At 40.5% G+C, this 26371-nt stretch overlaps 1 protein-coding gene across 2 annotated transcripts in view; it reads right to left on the bottom strand.

Moving 5' to 3' along the window:
- Positions 1 to 21877, bottom strand: part of LOC121373612 — a 33625-nt gene extending 11748 nt beyond the window's left edge. The window contains exons 1-2 of one of the 2 annotated variants that reach the window (XM_041500311.1): positions 21740 to 21877; positions 16399 to 16691 (exon numbers count right to left, since the gene is read on the bottom strand). In XM_041500311.1, coding sequence (XP_041356245.1) covers positions 16399 to 16647 — 249 coding nt within the window. In that variant the 5' untranslated portion in view covers positions 16648 to 16691; positions 21740 to 21877. Of the gene's footprint in view, positions 1 to 16398; positions 16692 to 19212; positions 19839 to 21739 lie in introns of those variants that run through there. The other variant, XM_041500310.1, reaches the window with a different exon arrangement.
- Between the last annotated feature and the right edge of the window lie 4494 nt (positions 21878 to 26371).

Genomic DNA, 26371 nt, shown 5'->3' with positions numbered 1-26371 from the left:
AGGTTTTATCCCGTTCCAACAAATTCATCACGACTGGTGTCGTGATATATGCTGTCCTGTCTGTGGGGGAAATGAACATAACAGATTCCTTGCTGGTAAAAGAAACAAGGTGACGTGTTTCCTCTGATGACTACGTGTTATTCTTACCAAACGTTTGACATCCAATAGTCGATTGTTCATTAATCAATGTTTTAGTGGTAATATCATTAAAGGGACATTCCTGAGTTTGCTGCAATTTTAAATATGTTATCGAGTAAAAGAGACTTTTTAACGATTGTAATTACATATCAAATATATTTTTCTGAATAAAATATTAGTGGCTGTATATTAATCGTGTTTCTAATTGTTCTAACATTTGTACGAGGTTAAATTTCATTTTATTTCCTAAAATCCAATTTGGGCTTCTTACAAATATTATGATGACCAGAAACACATTGAATATACAGACACTGATATTCTAAACCAGAAAATATATTTAATATGTACGTTTAATCGTAGAAATATTTTATTTTTCAGAAACATCTTACAATGCAACAAAGTCAGGAATATCCCTTTAAGCAACACAAACTTTAACACTTTCTGTCTGTATTTTTCTTTCTCTCTCACTTTTTTCTCTCTCTCCCTGTCTTTATTGTCTGCGTGTGCGTGCGTACGTACGTGCGTGCGTGCGTGTGTGTGGACACACACCAATTAGCCGTAGTTTAAAATACGTAACTATATGGCGTCGTAAACATAAAACAGAAGACTTAACCACTACCCCAATACAATTCAATCAACCAGTTGACATGCGCTTACGTTGTTTGAGCACATCTTATTCTGAATTTCCCGACGGATGTGTCTAAGACACGCCTACACAGTTTGAAACGGACTATACATCTACGTATGTATCTCAGTAGAAAACGTTTGCACCTGCCACCTGTCGCAGGTCACGGGTCAGTGATTTTGAAAAAGACGCAGTGTATAGGTAGGTTACCAAACACGCTTCCTGCATGACCCCACGAGCCGACAGGTAGACCTATTAAATGGTGGGTGAACACGCAAATGCGATGGTACACTACTCTCAGTAACTCTGTGTTATAAGTGAAATAATTACACACCTACACACACCCGTGTGTGGATATTTTTAGAGCTTATCACACACAAAGAAAAGCTAGTAACCAGAATACACGTGGTATATTAATTTTATCATATGCTTTAATATTTAATATTTAAAAGCGTCATGTCTCAATTGACAGGATTCGAACCTACGGCACCGATTCGCGTTTAATTTGACAGCTTGTTATAATTAATTAATGTTTTAGTGGTAATATCATTAAGCAACACAAACGTTAATTATTATTATTATTATTATTATTTTTTTTTATTTTTTTTTCATTTATTATTATTATTTTTTTTTTTTTTTTCATTTACAATATCAAAATAGTGACGGCCAATCGCGTTTTCAGATTATTTTAATTATTATTTTGTTACAGTGTAGCATCAGTAGTCATAGTTGGCGAACACAGCAAATGTAATATTACACTACATGTAGTATTAAAGGGACGGTCCTGAGTTTGCAGCCATTGTAAGATGTTTGCGATAACAGAGCCTTGTTGGCCACTACTATTTCATACTAAACACATTTTCTTGTTCAGAATACCAGTGTCTGTATATCGAATGTGTTTGCGGTCGTATACTAATGTTTGTAGCACTCAATTCGTGATATATATTTTATGAAATTATTGGGAGGTAAAATCCAGTTTGGGCTACTACAAGCATTCGGACAACAACAAATACCTTGTAAATACAGACACTGATATTCTAAATAAGAAAATGTATTTAATTTGTGTGTTACGTCATCAAAAAGGCTCTGTTGGTCGGAAACATTTTACAATGGTTAGTCCCTTTAAGTAAGTTGAATATTTACACACCGCTGTGTGGATAATTATTTTATTGCATAGGGCTATATCATGTGTACCTCCCATGGGCTTAATGCATACTGTTTAATAATTATTATTAATTTTAGACCAGCCCATCTAAACTTGCGCCGAAATTATATTATACACATACACAGACTAGACGCGACATACCAGCTTTATTACGTATTTATATAGCTGAATTGACATTTCTAGTAGTTAAAGTAGTGGTAGTACTGTACATAATTGTCGTGGTGGCCGTTGTAGAGGTTGTGGCAGTAGTAGCAGAGTGTGTCGTCGTCGTATTGAATTTGAACAACCAAACCGTAATACATGATCAGGGCCAGGCCCATATCTCTACACAATGCAGAGTCGGATGGTCTTTTGACAAATAAGTGGTTCGATTCCGTGAATCCATCTAGTACCTCAACCGGCCTCGGTGACGTCGTGGTTAGGCCATCGGTCTACAGGCTGGTAGGTACTGGGTTCGGATCCCAGTCGAGGCATGGGATTTTTAATCCAGATACCAACTCCAAACCCTGAGTGAGTGCTCAATGACTGAGTGAGTGAAGGCTCAATGGGTAGGTGTAAACCACTTGCACCGACCAGTGATCCATAACTGGTTCAACAAAGGCCATGGTTTGTGCTATCCTGCCTGTGGGAAGCGCAAATAAAAGAGCCCTTGCTGCCTGTCGTAAAAGAGTAGCCTATGTGGCGACAGCGGGTTTCCTCTAAAAAACCAGTGTCAGAATGACCATATGTTTGACGTCCAATAGCCGATGATAAGATAAAAAATCAATGTGCTCTAGTGGCGTCGTTAAATAAAACTAACTTTACCATCTAGTACCTCGTTTACAGGTCAGTCACTCCCAAGGAGATCATTTACTACAGATTTCATCCCTCTTGCACCGCCAAAAAGAGGATTGCCACTCCCAGACTGGTTTACTAAATCAAAACTAGCACGTGGACCCGTGCTTATAAACCTTAAAGTCTAGACTTTAATAAAGTCCAGACTTTAACGTAATGCTATTTGAATTGCGTTGCCATGACATTAATGTCTGGACTTTATTAATAAAGTCTAGACTTTTAGGTTTATAAGCACGGGGCCAGACAACCCATTAGAATAAATAGACCTATGGAATGAATGAATGAATGAATGAATGAATGTTAAACGACACCCCAGCACGAAAAATACATCAGCTATTGGGTGTCAAATTATAGTTAAAAAAAACAAAAACAAATCTATGATGACATGCCCTCATGAATCTCAATTGAATGTGTCGTTTAGAGTATTGACTGCCCCACGACTGCTTAAAGGGATATTCCTGAGTTTGCTGCAATTTTAAAGATGTTATCAACTAACAGAGACCGTTTAACGATTGTAATTACATATCAAATATATTTTTCTGCATAAAATATTAGTGGCTGTATATTAAACGTGTTTCTGATCGTTCTAATATTTATACTAGGTTAAACTTCATTTTACTTCCTTAAAAATTTTTTAACAAATGTTTCGTACGAACGAAATTATTTGAAGACAAAATCCAGTTTGGGCTTCTTACAAATATTAACACGACCACAAACACATTGAATATACAGACACTGATATTCTAGATAAGAAAATATATTTAATATGTAAGTTTAATCGTAGAAATATTTTATTAGTCGGAAACATCTTACAATGCAGCAAACTCGGAAATGTCCCTTTAAAGAATATCAATGAATAACGCGCCAAAGGTAAATAAATAAATAATAATAATAATGTGGATGCTCTATTTCTAAATGGTTAAATTATTATAACGATCTGGAGATCGCGTCTTTTAGCATTACTGAATGAATCCTTTCTTCCCGTTGACCTAAAAACGCGCGCTACAGGTTGCCAGTAGACACGACTATAAAGCAGTCGGCCATTCATCTCGACACAATGACGTCATTCATCTGTACACAATCACGTGACAATGGAAACAGCTTGACAACAGGTGTTTTTGAAAGAGGATGCGACCATTATGTCTTTTTGTAAATGGAGAAAGAAAAACTCGTCCATCGGGGGTAGAAAGTACACCCCGGCTGAAGGGAATTCGAGATATCTCGTGAATAGTAAACATCGCCATGGTAACCCGGAACAATGTATGGGCCTGTTCAAGATCTTGTCAAAGAAGCATTTACAGTTAGGATTTTAGGGGGGAGGGAGTGTCACTGTAAGATTTTGTTAAAGGGACACGCCCTAGTTGTTAACCATTACGCCGTTGTTTTTGGCTATTAAAACCATTTTTTTCACAAATAAAATTGCACTTTACTTACCGTTTATTATTTAGAATATACATTTCCATTCGCCTGAAGTGTTTTTTGGTAATCCTGGTTTTTGTAATACCACAAAATGCATTTTTCGTATTTCTTAAAAAGCCACGGGCCTCTGAGAAAAAAACGTTGAGCAGACAAGGTCTAATCTATTTTTAGAGGGGATATTCCCATTTCAATGTCACAGACGTTGGTATACCACGCGACCGTTATCATTTTGGTTCGGTTTGTTTTCTCGTGCACGGTTCGCGCAATTGAACATCCGATTTGTTGTCGTTTGCTTGTTGTTCATTTGTGAGATTTTTCTTCACAGTTCGTGAACATTTTCATTAACAATAAAGTTCAGATAAGTAAGTATCTCAATACAAAACGTTACAAACCCTTAAAACCAATACTTTTGCTAAGTCTTACGATATCTGGAGAGGGGATACAAAACCAGGACAGAACAGTTGGAACATGTCCAGGACAGGTGAAAGGAACGCACCCCAAGTCTGTGCGCACTCTGTGAAATTTGTCGTGACGTAGGCATTGTTGTGCTTCGAGCGACATCTACCGGTAACATCAGAATACTAACTTTCAAAATTATTTCAAGCAATTGGGACATGGGGATTCCCATGGTATTTATCGATATAAAACCAGTTTTTTCACTCCATTTGATAAAAACGTGATCTAAATGTGTTACAGGTTTGTAGATTAACCAAAATTATAATTTATTTTCGCTGGATGGAACTAGGGCGTGCGGCTTTAAGGTATGCGAGACAGACATGGTTTCTTTGTCGACGGGGAATGGAAGTCGCAGCTACTGTACAATAAAGTTCCAAAATGTGAATATTCGCAAAAACGCAGCCACGTGCAAACCATGTCACCACTGCACGTGCGTTGTCTGCACGTGCAACATGAACACCGACAGTATAAAAGTGCAGGGTGTTCGCTTGCCTGGCCTCTGTATCTGGCCGACAGTTGACAATCCAGGACATGCCACGTCTCAGTGAACCGCAGAGAAACAATGCCATCGGCCGACTAGACGCAGGCGAATCCAGAACGGCCGTTGCCAGGGCATTCCATGTGTCCCCAAGCACCATCTCCAGACTGTGGGACCGTTACCAGCAACATGGATCAACACGTGACCTCCCTAGATCCGGTCGACCACGGGTCACTACCCCCGGGCAGGACCGCTACATCTGGGTACGCCACCTTCGGGAACGATTGACTACTGCCACCTCCACAGCCGCAGCAATACCAGGTTTGCGCAGGATATCCGACCAGACCGTACGGAACCGCCTACGTAAGGTAGGAATTCGTGCCAGACGTCCAGTTCGAGGTGTCATCTTAACACCACAACACCGTCGACTCCGACTGCAGTGGTGCCAGATTCATCGACAATGGCCTCAACTGCGATGGAGACAGGTGTGGTTCAGTGACGAGTCCCGATTTCTGCTCCGACGTCATGATGGAAGATGTCGCGTGTATAGGCGTCGTGGTGAACGTTATGCGGCAAACTGCGTGCAGGAAGTGGACAGATTCGGCGGGGGTAGTGTCATGGTGTGGGCAGCCATCTCACACACTGGCAGAACTGACCTGGTCCACGTGCAGGGCAACCTGAATGCACAGGGCTACATTGACCAGATCCTCCGGCCACACATCGTTCCAGTTATAGCCAACGCCAACGCAGTGTTCCAACATGACAACGCCAGGCCTCACACAGCACGTCTCACAACGGCTTTCCTACAGAACAACAACATTAATGTCCTTCCTTGGCCATCGATATCACCGGATTTGAACCCAATTGAGCATCTATGGGACGAGTTGGACCGACGCCTCCGACAGCGACAACCACAGCCCCAGACCCTGCCCGAGCTGGCAGCAGCCTTGCAGGCCGAGTGGGCCACCATCCCCCGGGACGTCATCCGTACTCTGGTTGCTTCAATGGGCAGGCGGTGCCAGGCAGTTGTCAACACACGCGGAGGCCACACCCGGTATTGACTCCAGATGACCTTGACCTTGGTGGTGTGTCCTATCACTTACTCACAATGGACTAGAGTGAATTGTGAACAATCCTGCAACATTTGGTAATTATCGGACTCACCATTCAATAATTAAATCAATTCTCCAAATGTTACGACAATGTGGTTTTGCGTTTCTTCTTTTGAAGAGTATATATATATATATATATGGAATACATATATATACACTGACGTAGGAAGGGGGGGGGGGGCAGGGGAGTGTGTGCCCCCCTCTTTGTAGCAGTAGCAGCGATGGTTTATATACACGTTTCACGTGTGTGTGTGTGTGTGTGTGTGTGTGTGTGTGTGTGTGTGTGTGTGTGTGTGTGTGTGTGTGTGTGTGTGTGTGTGTGTGTGTGTGTGTGTGTGTGTGTGTGTGCGCGCTTGGTTGTAATTTAAAGGAACAGACCCTAGTTTTTAAACACTACAGCATATTTTTCACTATTAGAACCATATATTATCACTGAAATCAAACATTACTTATATTTTATTATTTAGATTATCCATTTCCGTTGAACAGAAGTGTTTCTGGTCATCCTTTTGTTTGTAGTACTAAAACTTGCATTTTTCATATTCACACGTGCGTCTGACAAATAGTGGTTTATTGATTCGAGTTCTAGTCTATTTTTAAGGATATTTCCTGTTTTAACGTCACAGACTCTTCTTTCACTCTATTGTAACTTTATCCAAATGAGTTACAGGTTTGTAAATTAACTAAACTTAGTGTCCATATTTTACAGGTCTGCGCCTTTAAATAATCACAAACGGCTTTAATAGTGTTTAAACACAAGGGAAGGTCTCTTTAACAAACTCCCTCTCCTTCCCTCTCCCACAGCATTTCATAAAGTAGACCTAACACATCCTTTAAATAATCACAAACAGCTTTAATAGTGTTTAAACACAAGGGAATGTCTCTTTAACAAACTCCCTCTCCTTCCCTCTCCCACAGCATTTCATAAAGTAGACCTAACACATCCTTTAAATAATCACAAACGGCTTTAATAGTGTTTAAACACAAGGGAAGGTCTCTTTAACAAACTCCCTCTCCTTCCCTCTCCCACAGCATTTCATAAAGTAGACCTAACACATCCTTTAAATAATCACAAACAGCTTTAATAGTGTTTAAACACAAGGGAATGTCTCTTTAACAAACTCCCTCTCCTTCCCTCTCCCACAGCATTTCATAAAGTAGACCTAACACATCCTTTAAATAATCACAAACGGCTTTAATAGTGTTTAAACACAAGGGAATGTCTCTTTAACAAACTCCCTCTCCTTCCCTCTCCCACAGCATTTCATAAAGTAGACCTAACACATCCTTTAAATAATCACAAACAGCTTTAATAGTGTTTAAACACAAGGGAATGTCTCTTTAACAAACTCCCTCTCCTTCCCTCTCCCACAGCATTTCATAAAGTAGACCTAACACATCCTTTAAATAATCACAAACGGCTTTAATAGTGTTTAAACACAAGGGAAGGTCTCTTTAACAAACTCCCTCTCCTTCCCTCTCCCACAGCATTTCATAAAGTAGACCTAACACATCCTTTAAATAATCACAAACGGCTTTAATAGTGTTTAAACACAAGGGAAGGTCTCTTTAACAAACTCCCTCTCCTTCCCTCTCCCACAGCATTTCATAAAGTAGACCTAACACATCCTTTAAATAATCACAAACAGCTTTAATAGTGTTTAAACACAAGGGAATGTCTCTTTAACAAACTCCCTCTCCTTCCCTCTCCCACAGCATTTCATAAAGTAGACCTAACACATCCTTTAAATAATCACAAACAGCTTTAATAGTGTTTAAACACAAGGGAAGGTCTCTTTAACAAACTCCCTCTCCTTCCCTCTCCCACAGCATTTCATAAAGTAGACCTAACACATCCTTTAAATAATCACAAACGGCTTTAATAGTGTTTAAACACAAGGGAATGTCTCTTTAACAAACTCCCTCTCCTTCCCTCTCCCACAGCATTTCATAAAGTAGACCTAACACATCCTTTAAATAATCACAAACAGCTTTAATAGTGTTTAAACACAAGGGAAGGTCTCTTTAACAAACTCCCTCTCCTTCCCTCTCCCACAGCATTTCATAAAGTAGACCTAACACATCCTTTAAATAATCACAAACAGCTTTAATAGTGTTTAAACACAAGGGAATGTCTCTTTAACAAACTCCCTCTCCTTCCCTCTCCCACAGCATTTCATAAAGTAGACCTAACACATCCTTTAAATAATCACAAACAGCTTTAATAGTGTTTAAACACAAGGGAAGGTCTCTTTAACAAACTCCCTCTCCTTCCCTCTCCCACAGCATTTCATAAAGTAGACCTAACACATCCTTTAAATAATCACAAACAGCTTTAATAGTGTTTAAACACAAGGGAATGTCTCTTTAACAAACTCCCTCTCCTTCCCTCTCCCACAGCATTTCATAAAGTAGACCTAACACATCCTTTAAATAATCACAAACAGCTTTAATAGTGTTTAAACACAAGGGAATGTCTCTTTAACAAACTCCCTCTCCTTCCCTCTCCCACAGCATTTCATAAAGTAGACCTAACACATCCTTTAAATAATCACAAACAGCTTTAATAGTGTTTAAACACAAGGGAATGTCTCTTTAACAAACTCCCTCTCCTTCCCTCTCCCACAGCATTTCATAAAGTAGACCTAACACATCCTTTAAATAATCACAAACAGCTTTAATAGTGTTTAAACACAAGGGAATGTCTCTTTAACAAACTCCCTCTCCTTCCCTCTCCCACAGCATTTCATAAAGTAGACCTAACACATCCTTTAAATAATCACAAACAGCTTTAATAGTGTTTAAACACAAGGGAATGTCTCTTTAACAAACTCCCTCTCCTTCCCTCTCCCACAGCATTTCATAAAGTAGACCTAACACATCCTTTAAATAATCACAAACAGCTTTAATAGTGTTTAAACACAAGGGAAGGTCTCTTTAACAAACTCCCTCTCCTTCCCTCTCCCACAGCATTTAAATAATCACAAACAGCTTTAATAGTGTTTAAACACAAGGGAAGGTCTCTTTAACAAACTCCCTCTCCTTCCCTCTCCCACAGCATTTAAATAATCACAAACGGCTTTAATAGTGTTTAAACACAAGGGAATGTCTCTTTAACAAACTCCCTCTCCTTCCCTCTCCCACAGCATTTAAATAATCACAAACAGCTTTAATAGTCTTTAAACACAAGGGAATGTCTCTTTAACAAACTCCATCTCCTTCCCTCTCCCACAGCATTTCATAAAGTAGACCTAACACATCCTTTAAATAATCACAAACGGCTTTAATAGTGTTTAAACACAAGGGAAGGTCTCTTTAACAAACTCCCTCTCCTTCCCTCTCCCACAGCATTTCATAAAGTAGACCTAACACATCCTTTAAATAATCACAAACGGCTTTAATAGTGTTTAAACACAAGGGAATGTCTCTTTAACAAACTCCCTCTCCTTCCCTCTCCCACAGCATTTCATAAAGTAGACCTAACACATCCTTTAAATAATCACAAACGGCTTTAATAGTGTTTAAACACAAGGGAATGTCTCTTTAACAAACTCCCTCTCCTTCCCTCTCCCACAGCATTTCATAAAGTAGACCTAACACATCCTTTAAATAATCACAAACGGCTTTAATAGTGTTTAAACACAAGGGAAGGTCTCTTTAACAAACTCCCTCTCCTTCCCTCTCCCACAGCATTTAAATAATCACAGACGGCTTTAATAGTGTTTAAACACAAGGGAAGGTCTCTTTAACAAACTCCCTCTCCTTCCCTCTCCCACAGCATTTCATAAAGTAGACCTAACACATCCTTTAACATGATCTCTTATTAATCATTGGCTAATGGATGTCAATTTTTTTTTTTTACTTCTGACATATAGAGAGGAAAGCCGCCAAATGTTTTGTTCATTATTAGCAAGGGATCTTTTATATATGCATCATCCCACACACAGAATAGCACATACCACGGCCTTTGGTATACGAGTCGTGGTGCACTGGTTGGAACGAGAAATAACCCATTAGTCCATTGGGCCGGCCTAAACCGACCGCGCATCAAGCGAACTCTTTATCACTGGGCTACGTCCCCCCCCCCCCCCCCTCCGTAGGAATGTGGGGTTTTCTTCTTTTTTCTTTTGTGTGTTTTGTCGGTGAAGCCACAACGGTCGGCGCTAACTATTGAGGTCTAAAAGACCAGGCTGCTTCACCTGACACCTCGACTCCGTCAAATCGGAAACAAACGAATGACGTTGTCTTTGATCACGTTTAACTCTGTCGTGTCACGGTTGATTTAAACATCACTGAACATCCAGATAACAATGAGATGACGGGTTTCTGTCAGTGGTGCGTGGGGCTGCTGAATCTAAACGACAAAACCGTAACACATGGCTCTCTGCACAAAGCAATCTTGAGTCGAATGGGCATTTGGCAGAATGGTGGATGATTGATTCCATGAATTTCTCTCTCTATCTAGTGCAACCTCCACACCCTAACGCACTTAACGAGGCCACTCACGTGGACATATAGATCGGACTTTAAACATTTAGACCTTCGTTCAAAATTTTATGTCGAAATTACTTCTTTTTTTAATATTATTAAATAGTCCGATCCTCTCTTCTTTCTCTTATTTATTTTTGGACGGTCCTTCTAAAATGCTCCAAATTATATAAATATTCGGTCGAGCAGTCAATTCTTTTTTTTTTGGCTTGTAATATTTTTTTTATTTTTTTTATTTTATTCTATTAACCTTTTTACTAATTGCTATTTTCAAAATTCTGCCCATTTTCAACACTACCCACCTCCCCCCCCCCCCCCCCCCACCACACACATCCCGAGTCAGGCCACCGATCTTATCGGAGGTCGGACTCGGGATGGGCGTGTTCGAAACCCTAGGTGGTATATGGGCACGTTAAACTAGTTATCATCATGATCATCATCTATCTAGTGCCTCGTCTATAATAGGACAGCCACTCTCAAGGAGAACCTTTACTGGATATTTCATCCCTCTTGCACCGCCAGAAAGAGGACTGCCACTCCCAGACTAGTTTACTAAATCAAAACTAGCATAGGACAGAGCTCATTGGAATAAGTACAGCTGTGATGACATGCACTCGTGAATCACTATCATAACAGTGATGATACCGGGTGTTCGCAAAAGATGAGCATATCCTGATATGAGTACTGCCAACACTGAACAGAGATAGAATGAAAGAAAGAAGGAAGCAATGTTTTATTTAACGACGCACTCAACACATTTTAATTACTGTTATGTGGCGTCAACCATATGGTTAAGGATCACACAGATAATTAGAGGAGAAACCCGCCTCCGACACGCAATGTGCTATTATTTCCGAGTAGCATTAATATGCAGCATCCCAGGATAGTACATACCATGGCTTTTGTTACACCAGATGTGGAGTTTTCACTACTGGCTGGAACTAAAAATAACCCACTGTCCTAGATAGACAGCCCAGATAGCTGAGGTGTGTGCCCAGGACAGCGTGCGTGAACGTTAATTGGATATAAGCACGAAAATAAAATAAAAAGGGGAGAAAGAGAGAGAGAGAGAGAGAGAGAGAGAGAGAGAGAGAGAGAGAGAGAGAGAGAGAGAGAGAGAGAGAGAGAGAGAGAGAGAGAGAGAGACTGACTTCATTTTACGACAAACGCTGTGCACGGACGCGTTCAGTCGGTAGAGCGCTCGCCTGAGATGGCCGCGCTGTAGGATCAAACCATTTCATATTAATTTTCGTAAGATTGGATTTGGATGTTCGGGGAAACTAACCCCACCCCTGGGCCCTGAATATAATATGTAGCTAATATTCATTCACCATAAGCTACTGATAACAAGAGTACCGGTGAGGTACATGCTACGTCCGTCGGGAGTTTGATGGAAAAGCATAGATATTAATGAATATGTTACGGGTATCATTCAAATCTAATTATGTGAAATTTTTGTGCAATTGGATGGATGGACGGTTTGTTTTGGACCAAACTACTGATGATACTATATCTATTGGAGAAGGAGCTGATTAATGACGTTATCACAGTGACCTAGTAAATGTATGTGACATACCGCTATCCCAAGTTGTTCCTACATGTGAGGTTTGATGGTCTTGTATGCATCTGTTTTCAAGATACATGGTCCGGACAAGGATTTACCGTTATGTGCAGTGGCCCGTGAAAAGTAGGTCACAGTGACCTATCCCAAGTTGTTCCTGCATGTGAGGTTTGATGGTCCTGTATGCATCCAGATGCAAGATATGGTCTGGACAAGAAAAAGTTAACAGACTAACGTACGGACGGACAACGCCATGGCATACCATAATACGACGCATCATAGACGGACGTATACAAAAAAAAAAAACCTGGGTTAATTGCCTAACGATATGAACAGTTAATTATCGTCATCCGAAATCAAGGATCTGTCAAAGAACTTTTTTTTAATGTTTTTCCTCCCTCATTGTGTAGCCAGAATTTTATAATGGGGGGGGGGGGGGGGGGGGGGGCAACATTGTTGTCCACACGTGTTATGGGGTGACATACAAATATAAAAGGAGATGGGGGGGGGGGGGGGAGGAAAGATGTATGAATGGGGAGGGGAAGCATGGTCCCTATGGCCATGCTTACTTGCTTACTTTCACAGACCCACCCACTTGCGGATGAAAACGTAAAGTTTTTGGTCCTTCTCCATATAAATGAATAATATGGCCTGTGCCCCCACAAACACCCCTAGAGAATCTGCCCCTTCAATTAGAAAATGCGCGCGCACGCATACCAATACAAATATATCGTTCCTACGGGCCTTTTTCGCCAAAAAACGAATTTTTAAAAATGGAAAAACTTTTTTTTTTTAAATAGAGAAAAAAAAAAGAGAAAAAAAAGAGAGAAATTAATCTTCGCTCGTAACGTCTTCTGAGAAGGTGGCTCGCGCGCGCCATCTGAATCTCATGAGCGCGTGAAGCGTCGTGTCGGCCTAGCAGACGTGTTTCACGATTTTCCCACGCTCCGAGAGAAGCGGTTTCCCCCGCGCGTATCAAATGTCGCCACACATGCATCAATACAGATAAAGAAAGTTTGACCTCTGGCCTCCGACCCGCGACCTCCAGCTGTTGAAAAGCCAAATGTACAGTAATTAAAGTACAGTTAGGGCTCAGCTAAGTACTCGTTCTGTTTTGTGTGTTCTTGTCGCTAAAGGCAGTTTAGCTCGCTGAGCAGAAGTTTCGTTAATTGCAAACCAAATGCTTAAAATAAGATAATTTTCCGTCTGTATAATACTAAAGCTATCTGTCTCTACATCTGTATCTGTATATCCTATCCCCCTTCCCAACCATACCCCCGTGAATTTGTAAGATAGGCTATTTACAGTCAGCGTTCAAACTGATAGATAACATCTGTTTGAAGATTGCACAGCTTGGGGAGGGGGTAGCCTTGGGTGGGGGATGAGGGATGAGGGATGTAAACATTTAGAGAATATCAACAGATACTGCGGCTTTAGGCTGGAGAGGGTGTGGGCCGGAACTAGCCTAAATTATTGGGGGATGAAATGTTAAAAAGGTGAAGAGGGCACAAGAATCAGGAATATAATAGACACAACACTTGAATAACCACGGTAACACAACACTTGAATAACCACGGTAACACAACACTTGAATAACCACGATGATACAACACTTGAATAACCACGGTAACACAACACTTTAATAACCACGGTAACAAACACTTAAATAACCACGGTAACACAACACTTGAATAACCACAATAACACATTTGAATAACCACAATAACACAACATTTGAATAACCACAACACTTGAGTAAACGAGGAGAACACTTGCATATCCACAATAACAACACTTCAGTAACCACGATTACACAACACTTTAGTAAACACGATAACACAACACCTGAGTAACCACGATAACACTATCAAACACAACACTTGAGTAACTATGGTAACACAACACTTGAATAACTGATAACATAACACAACACTAGAGTATCTGATACCACAACACTTGAGTAACTGATAACCCAACACTTGAGTAACTGATAACACAACACGAGAGTAATTGATAACACAACACTTGAGTAACTGATAACACAACACTAGAGTAACTGATATCACAACACTAGAGTAACTACGATAACACAACACTTGAGTAACCGTGATAACACAACACTTGAGTAACTGATAACGCTACAGATGAGAAAAGCAACAGGAAAGTTCCGTTGTTATTTTTAGAACTAAACAGCGCCCTGCCACGAGGTGTCAACTTCACTAAACCTGTGTTTTAATGTGACCTATATATTACTGTAACTTGCATTTAAAGGAACTCGAACAAATGTACGTTACAGGAAAAAACACCCCAGAAGTTGTTAACATATTCCAAATTATTAAATATAAAAAATAGACCTATAGGCATACTATATATTTCAGTTTTAAACGTGTATTATAAATAAATAAATGCACCTTACTGGAAGAAAATGGAAGTTAATGATATCCTCTAAATTATTAAATATTACAAATAGGCCTATAGGCCTACTAGATATTTCAGTTTTAAAGAGGTGTATTATAAATAGAATAGAATAGAATAGAATACGAGTGGGAGCAGGAGCAGGAGCAGGAACAGAGCAGAATAAGAATAAGAATACGAATAGAATAAGAATAAGAATAAGAATAAGAATACGAATACGAATACGAATACGAATACGAATACGAATACGAATACGAATACGAATAAGAATAAGAATAAGAATAAGAATAAGAATAGAATAAGAATAAGAATAAGAATAGAATAGAATAAAATGCTGGTAGTTTCGAGTTATGTTTGGCCAACGAGAAAAAAAGAAGTTTCATCCAATCCACGTCCACTGTCAAATACACTTTCTCTACAAACAGAACTTGTGTCATAACGTCAAGATTGTTAATAGGAAAATATTGCTGCTGTGTCGCTGACATCATAACATTAATTATGTTAATGACAGAAAACCCGTTTCGTCGGGATGGCGTTAATAAAGGTTAGACAGCTGAACAAACAGGAACATTCCAACAGGGTTAACAAAGAAGAGGAGCACCGTGTGGAGCGATTCGGGCAACAAATCCCCCCCCCCCCCCGATTACTCAATCTGTAACGAGAACAATTAGTCACAACATGTCAGACCAGACAGCATACCGACACGTCAGTGGCATTTTCGGGGGTGGGGGTGGGGTGGAGTGGGGGGTGTAAAATCCCTCCAGGTTTAGCGTAGCACATTTATTTTTAAAAACTAAATTAATACAAGGCACCCAATGACGGCAAATACACTAGATCAGACCGACTAACCGCTCCACTGCGCACCACAAAGAAAACATAACTACCGTCATTAAATATGACTGTCGATTAATTTAGACTAACCGCTCCAAGCGAGGTCTGGACCTTTTTTTCTTTCTTCTTTCTTTCAACTTATTTTCGTGCTTATATTCAATTAATGTTCAAGCACGCTGCCCTGGGCACACACACACACCCCAGCTATCTGCTGGGCTGTCTGTTCAAGACAGTGGGTTACTTGTTAATTGTTAGTTGTTAGTGAGAGACAAAAAGGGCGTCGTTGTCTTACACCTATTCACCGAGTCGGTGCCGGGCTGCGAACCCTGTACCTACTAGCCATATGTCCGATGGCTTAACCACGACGCCACCGAGGCCGGTCCTTTCTTTTTTGTCAACCCCAATACGCACAACTAAGAACACATAACTACCATAATTAAATGTGACTCGACTGCAGATAATTACATCATGATTAGACGTAATTACAACCGGACGACGGTGACTACGACCACTGGATGTTTCATTGTTACAGCATCAAACGATGAACAGCCTTGTGAAGTTTCTTTTCGGCGAAATTATTATTTAACCCTAACCCTAGTAATAAAACAAAATATATATCACACCCCTTAAAACGTTTGGAGAGAGAGAGAGAGAGAGAGAGAGAGAGAGAGAGAGAGAGAGAGAGAGAGAGAGAGAGAGAGAGAGAGAGAGAGAGAGAGAGAGAGAGAGAGAGAGAGAGACAGACAGACAGACAGACAGACAGACACGGAGAGGGGAGGGGGGAGAGACACAAATAAAGGGGAGAGAGAGAAAGAAAAAAAGAACAGAGGGAAAAGAGGATACATCTATGCCGCTAGAGTTTTACCGACCACTTACCGTTACAGCCGTGACGTACGTCGGCAGTACTTCCGTGTACTGCAGGGACTCTGTGAGCGCCCGGATGTTGAGGTACATCCCGCCAATGATGACCCCGAAGACGACCATCAAGAATCCGAGGATGAGGAAGATCCAGATGCGTCCGTCACAGCGAGTCGTCCGCCGTCTATACAAGCGTCGGTGTCGCCCGTCCGTCACACAGCCGCGATCCCGCTCCTCTCGGTCCAGCTCCAGTCGCTTCTCATCCATGTCTCTCGTTAAGAGCTGACAGCTGACACGGATGTCGTCTGAAACTATAACAAAAACAGGATATCGGCTACAATCAAGTGATGATATCGATTACAATCAAGTGACGATATCGGTTACAATCAAGTGGAGATATCGGTTACAATCAAGTGATGATATCGACTACAATCAAGTGATGATATCGGCTACAATCAAGTTATGATATCGGCTACAATCAAGTGGAGATATCGGCTACAGTCAAGTGATGATATGTTACAATCAAGTGAAGATATCGGCTACAATCAAGTGATGATATCGGTTACAATCAAGTGGAGATATCGGTTACAATCAAGTGATGATATCGGCTACAATCAAGTGATGATATCGGTTACAATCAAGTGGAGATATCGGCTACAATCAAGCGATGATATCGGCTACAATCAAGTTATGATATCGGCTACAATCAAGTGGAGATATCGGCTACAGTCAAGTGATGATATGTTACAATCAAGTGAAGATATCGGCTACAATCAAGTGATGATATCGGTTACAATCAAGTGGAGATATCGGCTACAGTCAAGTGATGATATGTTACAATCAAGTGAAGATATCGGCTACAATCAAGTGATGATATCGGTTACAATCAAGTGATGGTATTGGTTACAATCAAGTGAAGATACAATTTAATTAAAATTAGCTCCACTTTTACATGTGGATCTAACAGCAGCCAGTTGGAGCTCATGTCCACCAATCAAAACCTTACTTGCAGAATCATGCCAGTGATTTGAAAATAATTTGAAAACATTCCGAATTATCCTGAGGGTATACGACATGTTTCGTGTGCAGATATCGTTTGCAGCTGACAAAGGGTGAAATTACTATATAGGATATCGGCTGCAACGAACAGATACAGTGTAGATATCGTTTGCAGCTGACACAGGGTGAAATTACTATATAGGATATCGGCTGCAACGAACAGATACAGTGCAGATATCGTTTGCAGCTGACAAAAGGTGAAATTACTATATATAGGATATCGGCTGCAACGAACAGATACAGTGTAGATATCGTTTGCAACTGAAAAAGGGTGAAACTACTATAGGATATCGGCCACAACCATTGGATACAGTGCAGATATCGTTTGCAAATGACAATAGATGAAACTACTATTACTAGTACTATAGAATATCAGAAGCAACAACTAGATACAATGCAGATATCGTTTGCAACTGACACAGGGCATCTAGATTATAGTAGCTCCACTCCCATGGCTAGTGGTATTCAGTGTTGTGCTAGTAAATAACTACTATTGCCATGCCCAGCGGTTAGTGAAAAAAATAGTTGTCAAATGCTGCATTTTAGTATATTTTGTAAATATGAAAATCCTGCCCCCACTTCCACACCCACCCAATCTTAATAGTTTTTAAACTCTATCTCCCTCTTTGGGTGACATATCGAATTATTACTTTTAGTAAAATTGTATTTACTTGAAATAAAGTAGGGCTAGTGGATGTTTAATCGAAACTGTTAACTTAAAACAAATTACCGACACCATGGCTAGTAGATTTTATAAAAATTCTAGAGGTCCTGTAACAAAGGATGAAACTACTACATGTATAGGATATCGGCTACAACGATTAAATACAGTGCTGATATAATTTGCAACTGACAATGGATTACTTCTGCAACCATTAAAGGGACATACCCTAGTTTGTTTGTTTTTTAAACGCACGTTCGTCTAAGAAGTAATGGTTCATGAGACAAGCTCAAGTTATTTTTGACGGTATTTCCCTTTTTAAACATCGCAGACTTTAGCTTCTCTGCTATAATCATATCCAAATGTTTGTAGATTAAATAAACTTGCTCATTGTTTACAGGCTGAAACTAGGGTCTGCCCCTTTAAAGTCTAGTAGTTTCAATTGTTGATGGATATGAAGGAAATGTTTTATTTAACGACGCACTCAACACATTTTATTTTCGGTTATGTGGCGTCAGACATATGGTTAAAGACCACACAGATATTACGAGAGGAAACCGTGTCACTCCATGGGTTACTCTTTCCGATGAGCAACAAGGGATCTTTTATATTCACCATCCCACAGACAGAATAACACATACCACGGCCTTTGATATACCAGTCGTGGTGCACTATTCTTTAACTTGTCGTTGGTCGTGGTGGTGGGTGGCACTTAAACTGCCACACCCTCTTCAAAACATTCGTATTAGTAAGTCACGTGTACTTCCTTTATACACGTGCATTAAAGAATTAAATCGTTCCAGCCAGTGCACCACAACTGTTATACCAATGGCCGTGGTATGCGCTATCCTGTCTGTGGGATGATGCAAATAAAAGATCTCTTGCTACTAGTGGAAACATGTAGCGGGTTTCCTCTCTATAATTGTGTCAAAATTACCAAAGCCTGCAAAGGTTTGACATCCAATAACCGGTGATTAATAAATCAATGTGCCATAGTGGTGTCGTTAAACAAAACTAACCTAAAGAATTAAAGGACGTCCCCACGGCAGCACCTATGCCGTAAATAACACGAACAAGAACATGAACCATCACTTTGCACGTGGATTACGTACCTGTTCTGGAAGGTCTGTTGCTGGACTAACACATACGCACTTAGTCACCAAACACATCCGTGAGCAACAAAGAACCGTTAAACTCCAGACAACATCTTATGAAATGGTCTGGTCAAATAAAACCCAGTCTTAAGTAAAAATATTTTTAAAACGAGGACATAATGAATTCCCTTTTCGCTCGTCTGCTAAACTAAGTCTTTCTCCGCGCCGTCTGATTTCCTCCCCTAAGGGTAAATCTCTATCCGTTTTTAGCTACAAAAGCACTATCCAGTTGGCTTACCAAAAGCTTCACGTCGTAAATAACATTTAGTCTTCAATAAAAAAACATTTGAAACACCAGAGTAGTAAATTCCATTGTAGACGTCTGCTAAACAAGGTCGTCTGCTACACAAACTTTCTTCGCCTTCTTTTTTTTCTTTTGTACACCGTCTGCTCTTACCCCGATGAAGCACGTATCTCCAAATCTCTCTCCCCCTCTCTATCTCTATCCCTTTAGCGAAAACACACACCAACCAGTTTGCTCGACTTTTTAATCCATTTGAACTGGACGAGCGGAACGTAACAAAACACTGTCGTCTGCCTGCGGCGCGCGGACTATCGTTCTGTGGTCAACGGGAATCGTCGGCTCTCGGCCAATGCAAGACGATCTGCTTTGCGAGTCAACGGTAGTTGAAACTTCGGCAATTCTCGGCCCTGCTGTGAGTTACTGAGAGTCAAAACTTCGGCAGTTTCCGGTTTCCGGCCATGCATGCTGATATTATGTCTTGTGCCGTGCTGCGAGTGACTGGGAGTAAAAACTTCGGCAGTTTTCGGTCATAATGCTGGTATATTACGGCTTCTGCCCGAGAGTCACCGAGAGTTTAGACAACTTCGTTCGTTGTCAGTCGTCCGTGGATAACGAGGGAACCTGAGCGGGTTCACACGAAGTAGACTGTCGTGGTCTCTTTGTGCTGTGCAGAAATCTGGCTACAGGCAGCTGCTGCGTAACTGTACACCGCGTGTAACAGCGAAACCGCTTACACATTCCAGTAGTCAGAAATAAGGGGCGTGGCTTTTTGATCTCATGAATACTCACATCATAATCTTGGTAAAGGAAGAAAGAAAATGTTTTATTTAAAGACAGTGTTCGAGATTAACGGTATCCCGATATCCCGGGGATACCAGAATTTAATTTTGGATACCAGACTTCAAGAACACCGGAATACCATATAATAATAAATTCTCAGGTGGGATACCAGATTTTGAAATGTTAGTATCCAACTGGGATACTGCCCCCAAATTTTAATCTTTAACACTGAAAGACGCACTCAACACATTTTATTTACGGTTATATGGCGTCAGACATATGGTTAAGGACCACACAAATATTGAGAGTGGCGACAGCGGGTTTCCTCTCTCAATATCTGTGTGGTCCTTAACCATATGTCTGGCGCCATATAACCGTAATTAAAATGTGTTGAGTGCGTCGTTAAATAAAACATTTCTTTCTTTCTTTTTACAGTGACCCCTGCGCGTGCTGTAACCTCACCGTGGTGCAGGGGTGTAACATTCTCTTTGAGAATGGCCAATACAGCAGAGTAAAATTCAGTATCCGTAAAATTCTGTGATATTTGTATTTGTATTTTTACACAGTTCTTTACACTGTTTTTGTTTAAACCTTGAATTTTTATATTGATGTTGATCATCACTTTATTTATTTGCATTACCATAGTTTGACACCCAATAGCCGATGCATTTTTCGTGCTGGGGTGTCGTTAAACATTCATTCATTCATTCATTCATTCATTCATTTTACAGTGACAAAATGACAACAGGTCTTTGTAGAATAGAATATACACAAACATAATTTTAAAAAGCTATATACATATTTTAAAATGAAGACACATGGTGACAAGACACTCAAATATCAGAGATATTTTTACATATCAGTATTTTTAAAAGTATCAAATGATATTGAAGATGGCTGTCTGTCGTTTACAGAATTTACTTGTAATTTCATCAATGAATTTTGACATTTTACGGACGGTGCTTATATTCTATTACAATTAAAGGGACATTCCTGAGTTTGCTGCATTGTAAGATGTTTCCGACTAATAAAATATTTCTACGATTAAACTTACATATTAAATATATTTTCTTGTTTAGAATATCAACGTGTTTCTGGTCGTCTTAAAATTTGTAAGAAGCACTAACTGGATTTTGTCTTTAAATAATTTCGTACGTACGAAAAAAACTAACATTTTTAGGAAATAAAATGAAATTTAACCTAATACAAATATTAGAATGATCAGAAACACGTTTAATATACAGCCACTAATAATTTATGCAGAAAAAAAATATATTTGATATGTAATCACAGTCGTTGAAAAGTCTCTGTTAGTCGATAACATCTTTAAAAATACAGTAAACTCAGTAATGTCCCTTCAAGCAATTCTTTGAATTTAAATGTGCTAGGGTTTAAAAACAATTTAATAATATGACTGTGTCACAATGTACTAAATCTATTAACACATTCCAGCACACTTACAATATCTGTTATGTGTTCCCTAGCGAAGAATGACGGGATCCTGTTGGTCGACGTGGTGTGTGCGCGATGATCCAGAACCACGTCTCGCGCAGTGTCCCCGACCACGTTCCATGAACTACACACGAGACATGACGCGAGAGTAGCGCGTGGCCCGAGGTCCCGTCACGCGCTGCTGAGCGAGCGAGGTTTAATAGGTCGCACCTCGGGCTTCAATAGCTTGTTTCAAACTTTGTCATTCCCAGTCTGGAGCTCAACGCGGTAAGACGTGTTTGTTTCGCTTGTGCACACTGCACGTGCTTTCGTGTGCTCGACTTGGGGGTCCTTCATTTCGTTGTTTTTGTCAGCGAAATGAAGTTTTCTACTGGGATGTATGCGGCCATTGGAACTGATTGAACGCTGGAACGCTTCTCGTTTCGACAGCCTGCACCACCAGGTTGGATTCTTTTTTAGCTAATTTCCTTGCCTCCACATCATTTCTCCGTCTGACTGTCGACTTGTTTTTTTCGTGACTCGTATGACATCCATTCTGCAGAACGCCACGGTTGTTCGCGTTTAGTCTCTACATGTCCGAGCCTGTCCTAGCAGCACTGGAAGATTGACCGCCCCACTCTAAGAAGAAATAGGAAGCGGGGTCGGCCCCTACTACTCTTTTTCTAGACTTTACCTTGCTTTATAGTGATACCATCTCGTATCCTCCGGAGTCGGGCCCGTCCGCACCACTATACCAACCCATGACGACTGGACTATACCCTAGTCTGATACTCTCTCTCTCTCTCTCTCTCTCTCTCTCTCTCTCTCTCTCTCTCTCTCTCTCTCTCTCTCTCTCTCTCTCTCTCTCTCTCTCTCTCTCTCTCTCTCTCTCTCTCTCTCGTTCAGACGGATCCGGCTTCTCAAGATCTGTATTTCAGCACAGCACTACACCTTCAACGTCTATCGACTGTCTATCTAGGGGTTTTCTTGACGGGATGCAACCCATCTCGTCCCTTTTAAGCTGTGCACCCAAACGGCCTTAACGAGGCCACTCGCGTGGACATATAGATCGGACTTTAAACTTTTAGATCGACGTTCAAAATTTTATGTCGAAATTACGTTTTTTTTAAAAACATTATTAAATAGTCCGATCCTCTCTTCTTTCTCTTATTTAATTTTGGACTGTCCTTCTAAAATGCTCCAAATTATATAAATATTCGGCCGAGCAGTCAATTCTTTTTTATTTTTGGCTTGGAACCTTTTTATTTTTATTTTTTATTCTATTAACTTTTTTTTATTAATTACTATTTTCAAAATTCTGCCCATTTTAATGTGGTTATCGAAGGTCGGACTCGGGATGGGCGTGTTCGAAACCCTAGTGGTATATGGGCACGTTAAACTAGTGTGTGTGTGTCTAAAAACCGGCCTCGGTGACGCTGTGGTTAAGCCATCGACCTACAGGCTGGCAGGTACAGGGTTCGCAGCCCAGTACCGGACTCGGTGGCGCAGTGGTTAAGTCATCGACCTACAGGCTGGTAGGTACAGGGTCCGCAGCCCGGTACCGGCTCCAACCCAGAGCGAGTTCATAATTGTTCAGTGGGTAGGTGTAAGACCACTACACCCTCTTCTCTCACTAACCACTAACAACTAACCCACTGTCCTGGACAGACAACCGGCCTCGGTGGCGTTGTGGTTAGGCCATCGGTCTACAGGCTGGTAGGTACTGGGTTCGGATCCCAGTCAAGGCATGGGATTTTTAATCCAGACACCGACTCCGAACCGCAAGGCTCAATGGGTAGGTGTAAACCACCTGCACCGGCCAGTGATCCATAACTGGTTCAACAAAGGCCATGGTTCGTGCTATCCTGCCTGTGGGAAGCGCAAATAAAAGATCTCTTGCTGCTAATCGGAAAGAGTAGCCCATGAAGTGGCGACAGCGGGTTTCCTCTCAAAATCTGGTCCTTAACCATATTCACCAAAAATTACGGGGCAGGGCGGGGCGTAGCCCAGTGGTAAAGCACTCATTCGGTGTGCAGTCGGTCTGAGATCGATCCCTGTCGATGGGCATCACGACTGGTATATCAAAGGCCGTGGTATGTACTACCCTGTCTGTGGGATGGTGCATATAAAAGTTCCTTTGCTGCTAATCGGAAAGAGTAGCCCATGTAGTGGCGACAGCGGGTTTCCTCTCAAAATTTGTGTGGTTCTTAACCATATGTCTGACGCCATATAATCGCAAATAAAATGTGTTGAGTGCGTCGTTAAATAAAACTTTTTTTTTTTTTTTTTGGACAGACAGCCCAGATAGTTGAGGTGTGTGCCCAGGACAGCGTGCTTGAACCTAAGTTGGATATAAGCACGAAAATAAGTTGAAATGAAATGAAAGTGTGTCTCGAAGGAAGAAAGTGTTTTATTTAACGACGCACTCAACACATCTTATTTACGGTTACATGGCGTCGGACATATGGTTAAGGACCACACATATAGTTGTGATCGGAAACCCGCTGTCGCCACCTCACGGGCTACACTTTCCGATTAGCAGCAAGGGATCTTTTATATGCACCATCCCACAGACAGGATAGCACATACCATGAAGTGGCAACAGCGGGTTTCCTCCCTCAATATCTGTGTGGTCCTTAACTATATGTCCGACGCCATATAACCGTAAATAAAATGTGTTGAGTGCGTCGTTAAATAAAAAATTCCTGCCTTCTTTTTTTACCTGTGTGATATCAGGCGCGTGTGCAGGAGTTTATTACGTACACATTTAATCTCATTATAGTATTAAAGACACTTAAGACATTCCAATAAAAACATGTTTTTATTGAAGGTGTGTATGTGTAATACAAAATCTCGCATGCGTAGTAACGTCTGCACTCAATGACGTCATGACATTGTCCCTAGCCAGGTCGCTAATAGGTAGTTACTTTTAAATCTTCAGCTGAGATTTATGCAATACTGGCTCACGACATCCTATTTGCCCACCAGTCCTGAGTTTGCTGCATTGTAAAATGTTTCTTACTAATAAAATATTTCTACGATTAAACTTACATATTAAAAATATTTTCTTGTTTAGAATATCATTGTCTATATATTCAATGTGTGTCTGGTCGTCTTAATATTTGTAAGAATTCCAAACTGGATTTTGTCTCCAAATAATTTCGTACATACGAGAAAATAATACTTTGGGAAATAAAATGAAATTTAACCTAGTACAAATATTAGAACGATCAGAAACACATTTAATATACGGCCACTAATATTTTATGTAAAAAAATATATTTGATATATAATTACAATCGTTAAAAAGTCTCTGTTAGTCGATGACATCTTAACATTGCAGCAAACTCAGGACTGTCCCTTTAAAAAAAAACAAATTACAAAAAGGAAATGACAAAAAGGGTCATAATCATAAAGAGGACTTATTTTAAATACTTTTAGTTAAATGTTTGTGTTACTTTCATCATAACGTTTCCAAACTGCATGCTTTTTGGTGCTTTTTTGACAAATATTCACTCCCATACAAACCACACCCAAGCTGGAGTTCACACATATCACACATTTTGAAGTTCCTTTTTATAATTTTAAATGTATATATGTTTCCATTATATATAGTAGATGTTAATATATTATTATTAGAAGCATTTACAATATTATAAGTAATATCAGCTTGTTTGAAAATTACCCAAAATGATCACGCACGACTTTTGTCACAAGGAAAACCCGGTGTATGAATATCAAATCTCATTACCGCTAAACCGTTTGCACTGCTGCTGACAAACCAATTGTTATTGTAAAAATAACTCCTTGGCTATCACTAAGCTCAAGAATTTACTTCCTATTCCAAATAATTAGCATTCTATCATGGAACTGTGCAAAAACCTTTTTTCTTTTCATTTCAACTTATTTTCGTGCTTATATTCAATTAAGGTTCAAGCACTCTGTCCTGGGCACACACCTCAGCTATCTGGGCTGTCTGTCCAGGACAGTGAGTTAGTTGTTAGTGGTTGTTAATGGTTAGTGAGAGAGAAGAGGGTGTAGTGGTCTTACACCTACCCATTGAATCGTTAAAACTCGTAGGAGTTGGTACCAGGCTGCGAACCCTGTACCTACCAGCCTTATGTCTGATAGTCTGATAGCTTAACCACGACACAACCGAGGCCCTTTGAGCAAAACCAACAAGCGAACTCGTTCAAGGGAGCTAACTGTATACAGCTACCTGTGCGTTTTATCCTCCACTTTCCAGATAGAACTAAGTTGTGCTATTTAATTAAACTTTTGTTAATCATAAAATAGAAAGCTGGTATGCAATAAGTACGGAACCACATACCAGTTGTTTTGCCATGTTATTCACTGCACTTGTGGGGGCGGGGCGTAGCCCAGTGGTAACGCGCTTGCTTGATGCACGGTCGGTCTAGGATCGATTCTCGTCGGTGGGCCCATTGGGCTATTTCTCGTTCCAGCCAGTACACCACGAATGGTATATCAAAGTCCGTGGTATGTGCTATCCTGTCGGTGGTATAGTACATATAAAAGACCCGTTGCTGCTAATCGAAAAGAGTAGCCCATGAAATGGCGACAGCGTGTTTTTTCTATCAGTATCCGTGTGGTCCTTAACCATATGTCCGACGCCATATAACCGTAAATAAAATGTGGTGAGTG

This window comes from Gigantopelta aegis, chromosome 5 (genome assembly GCF_016097555.1).
Source record: "Gigantopelta aegis isolate Gae_Host chromosome 5, Gae_host_genome, whole genome shotgun sequence".
Taxonomy (NCBI): domain Eukaryota; kingdom Metazoa; phylum Mollusca; class Gastropoda; order Neomphalida; family Peltospiridae; genus Gigantopelta; species Gigantopelta aegis.
The sequence above is the reverse complement of the archived record's forward strand: the minus strand, read 5'-3'. Positions and strand labels throughout refer to the sequence as shown.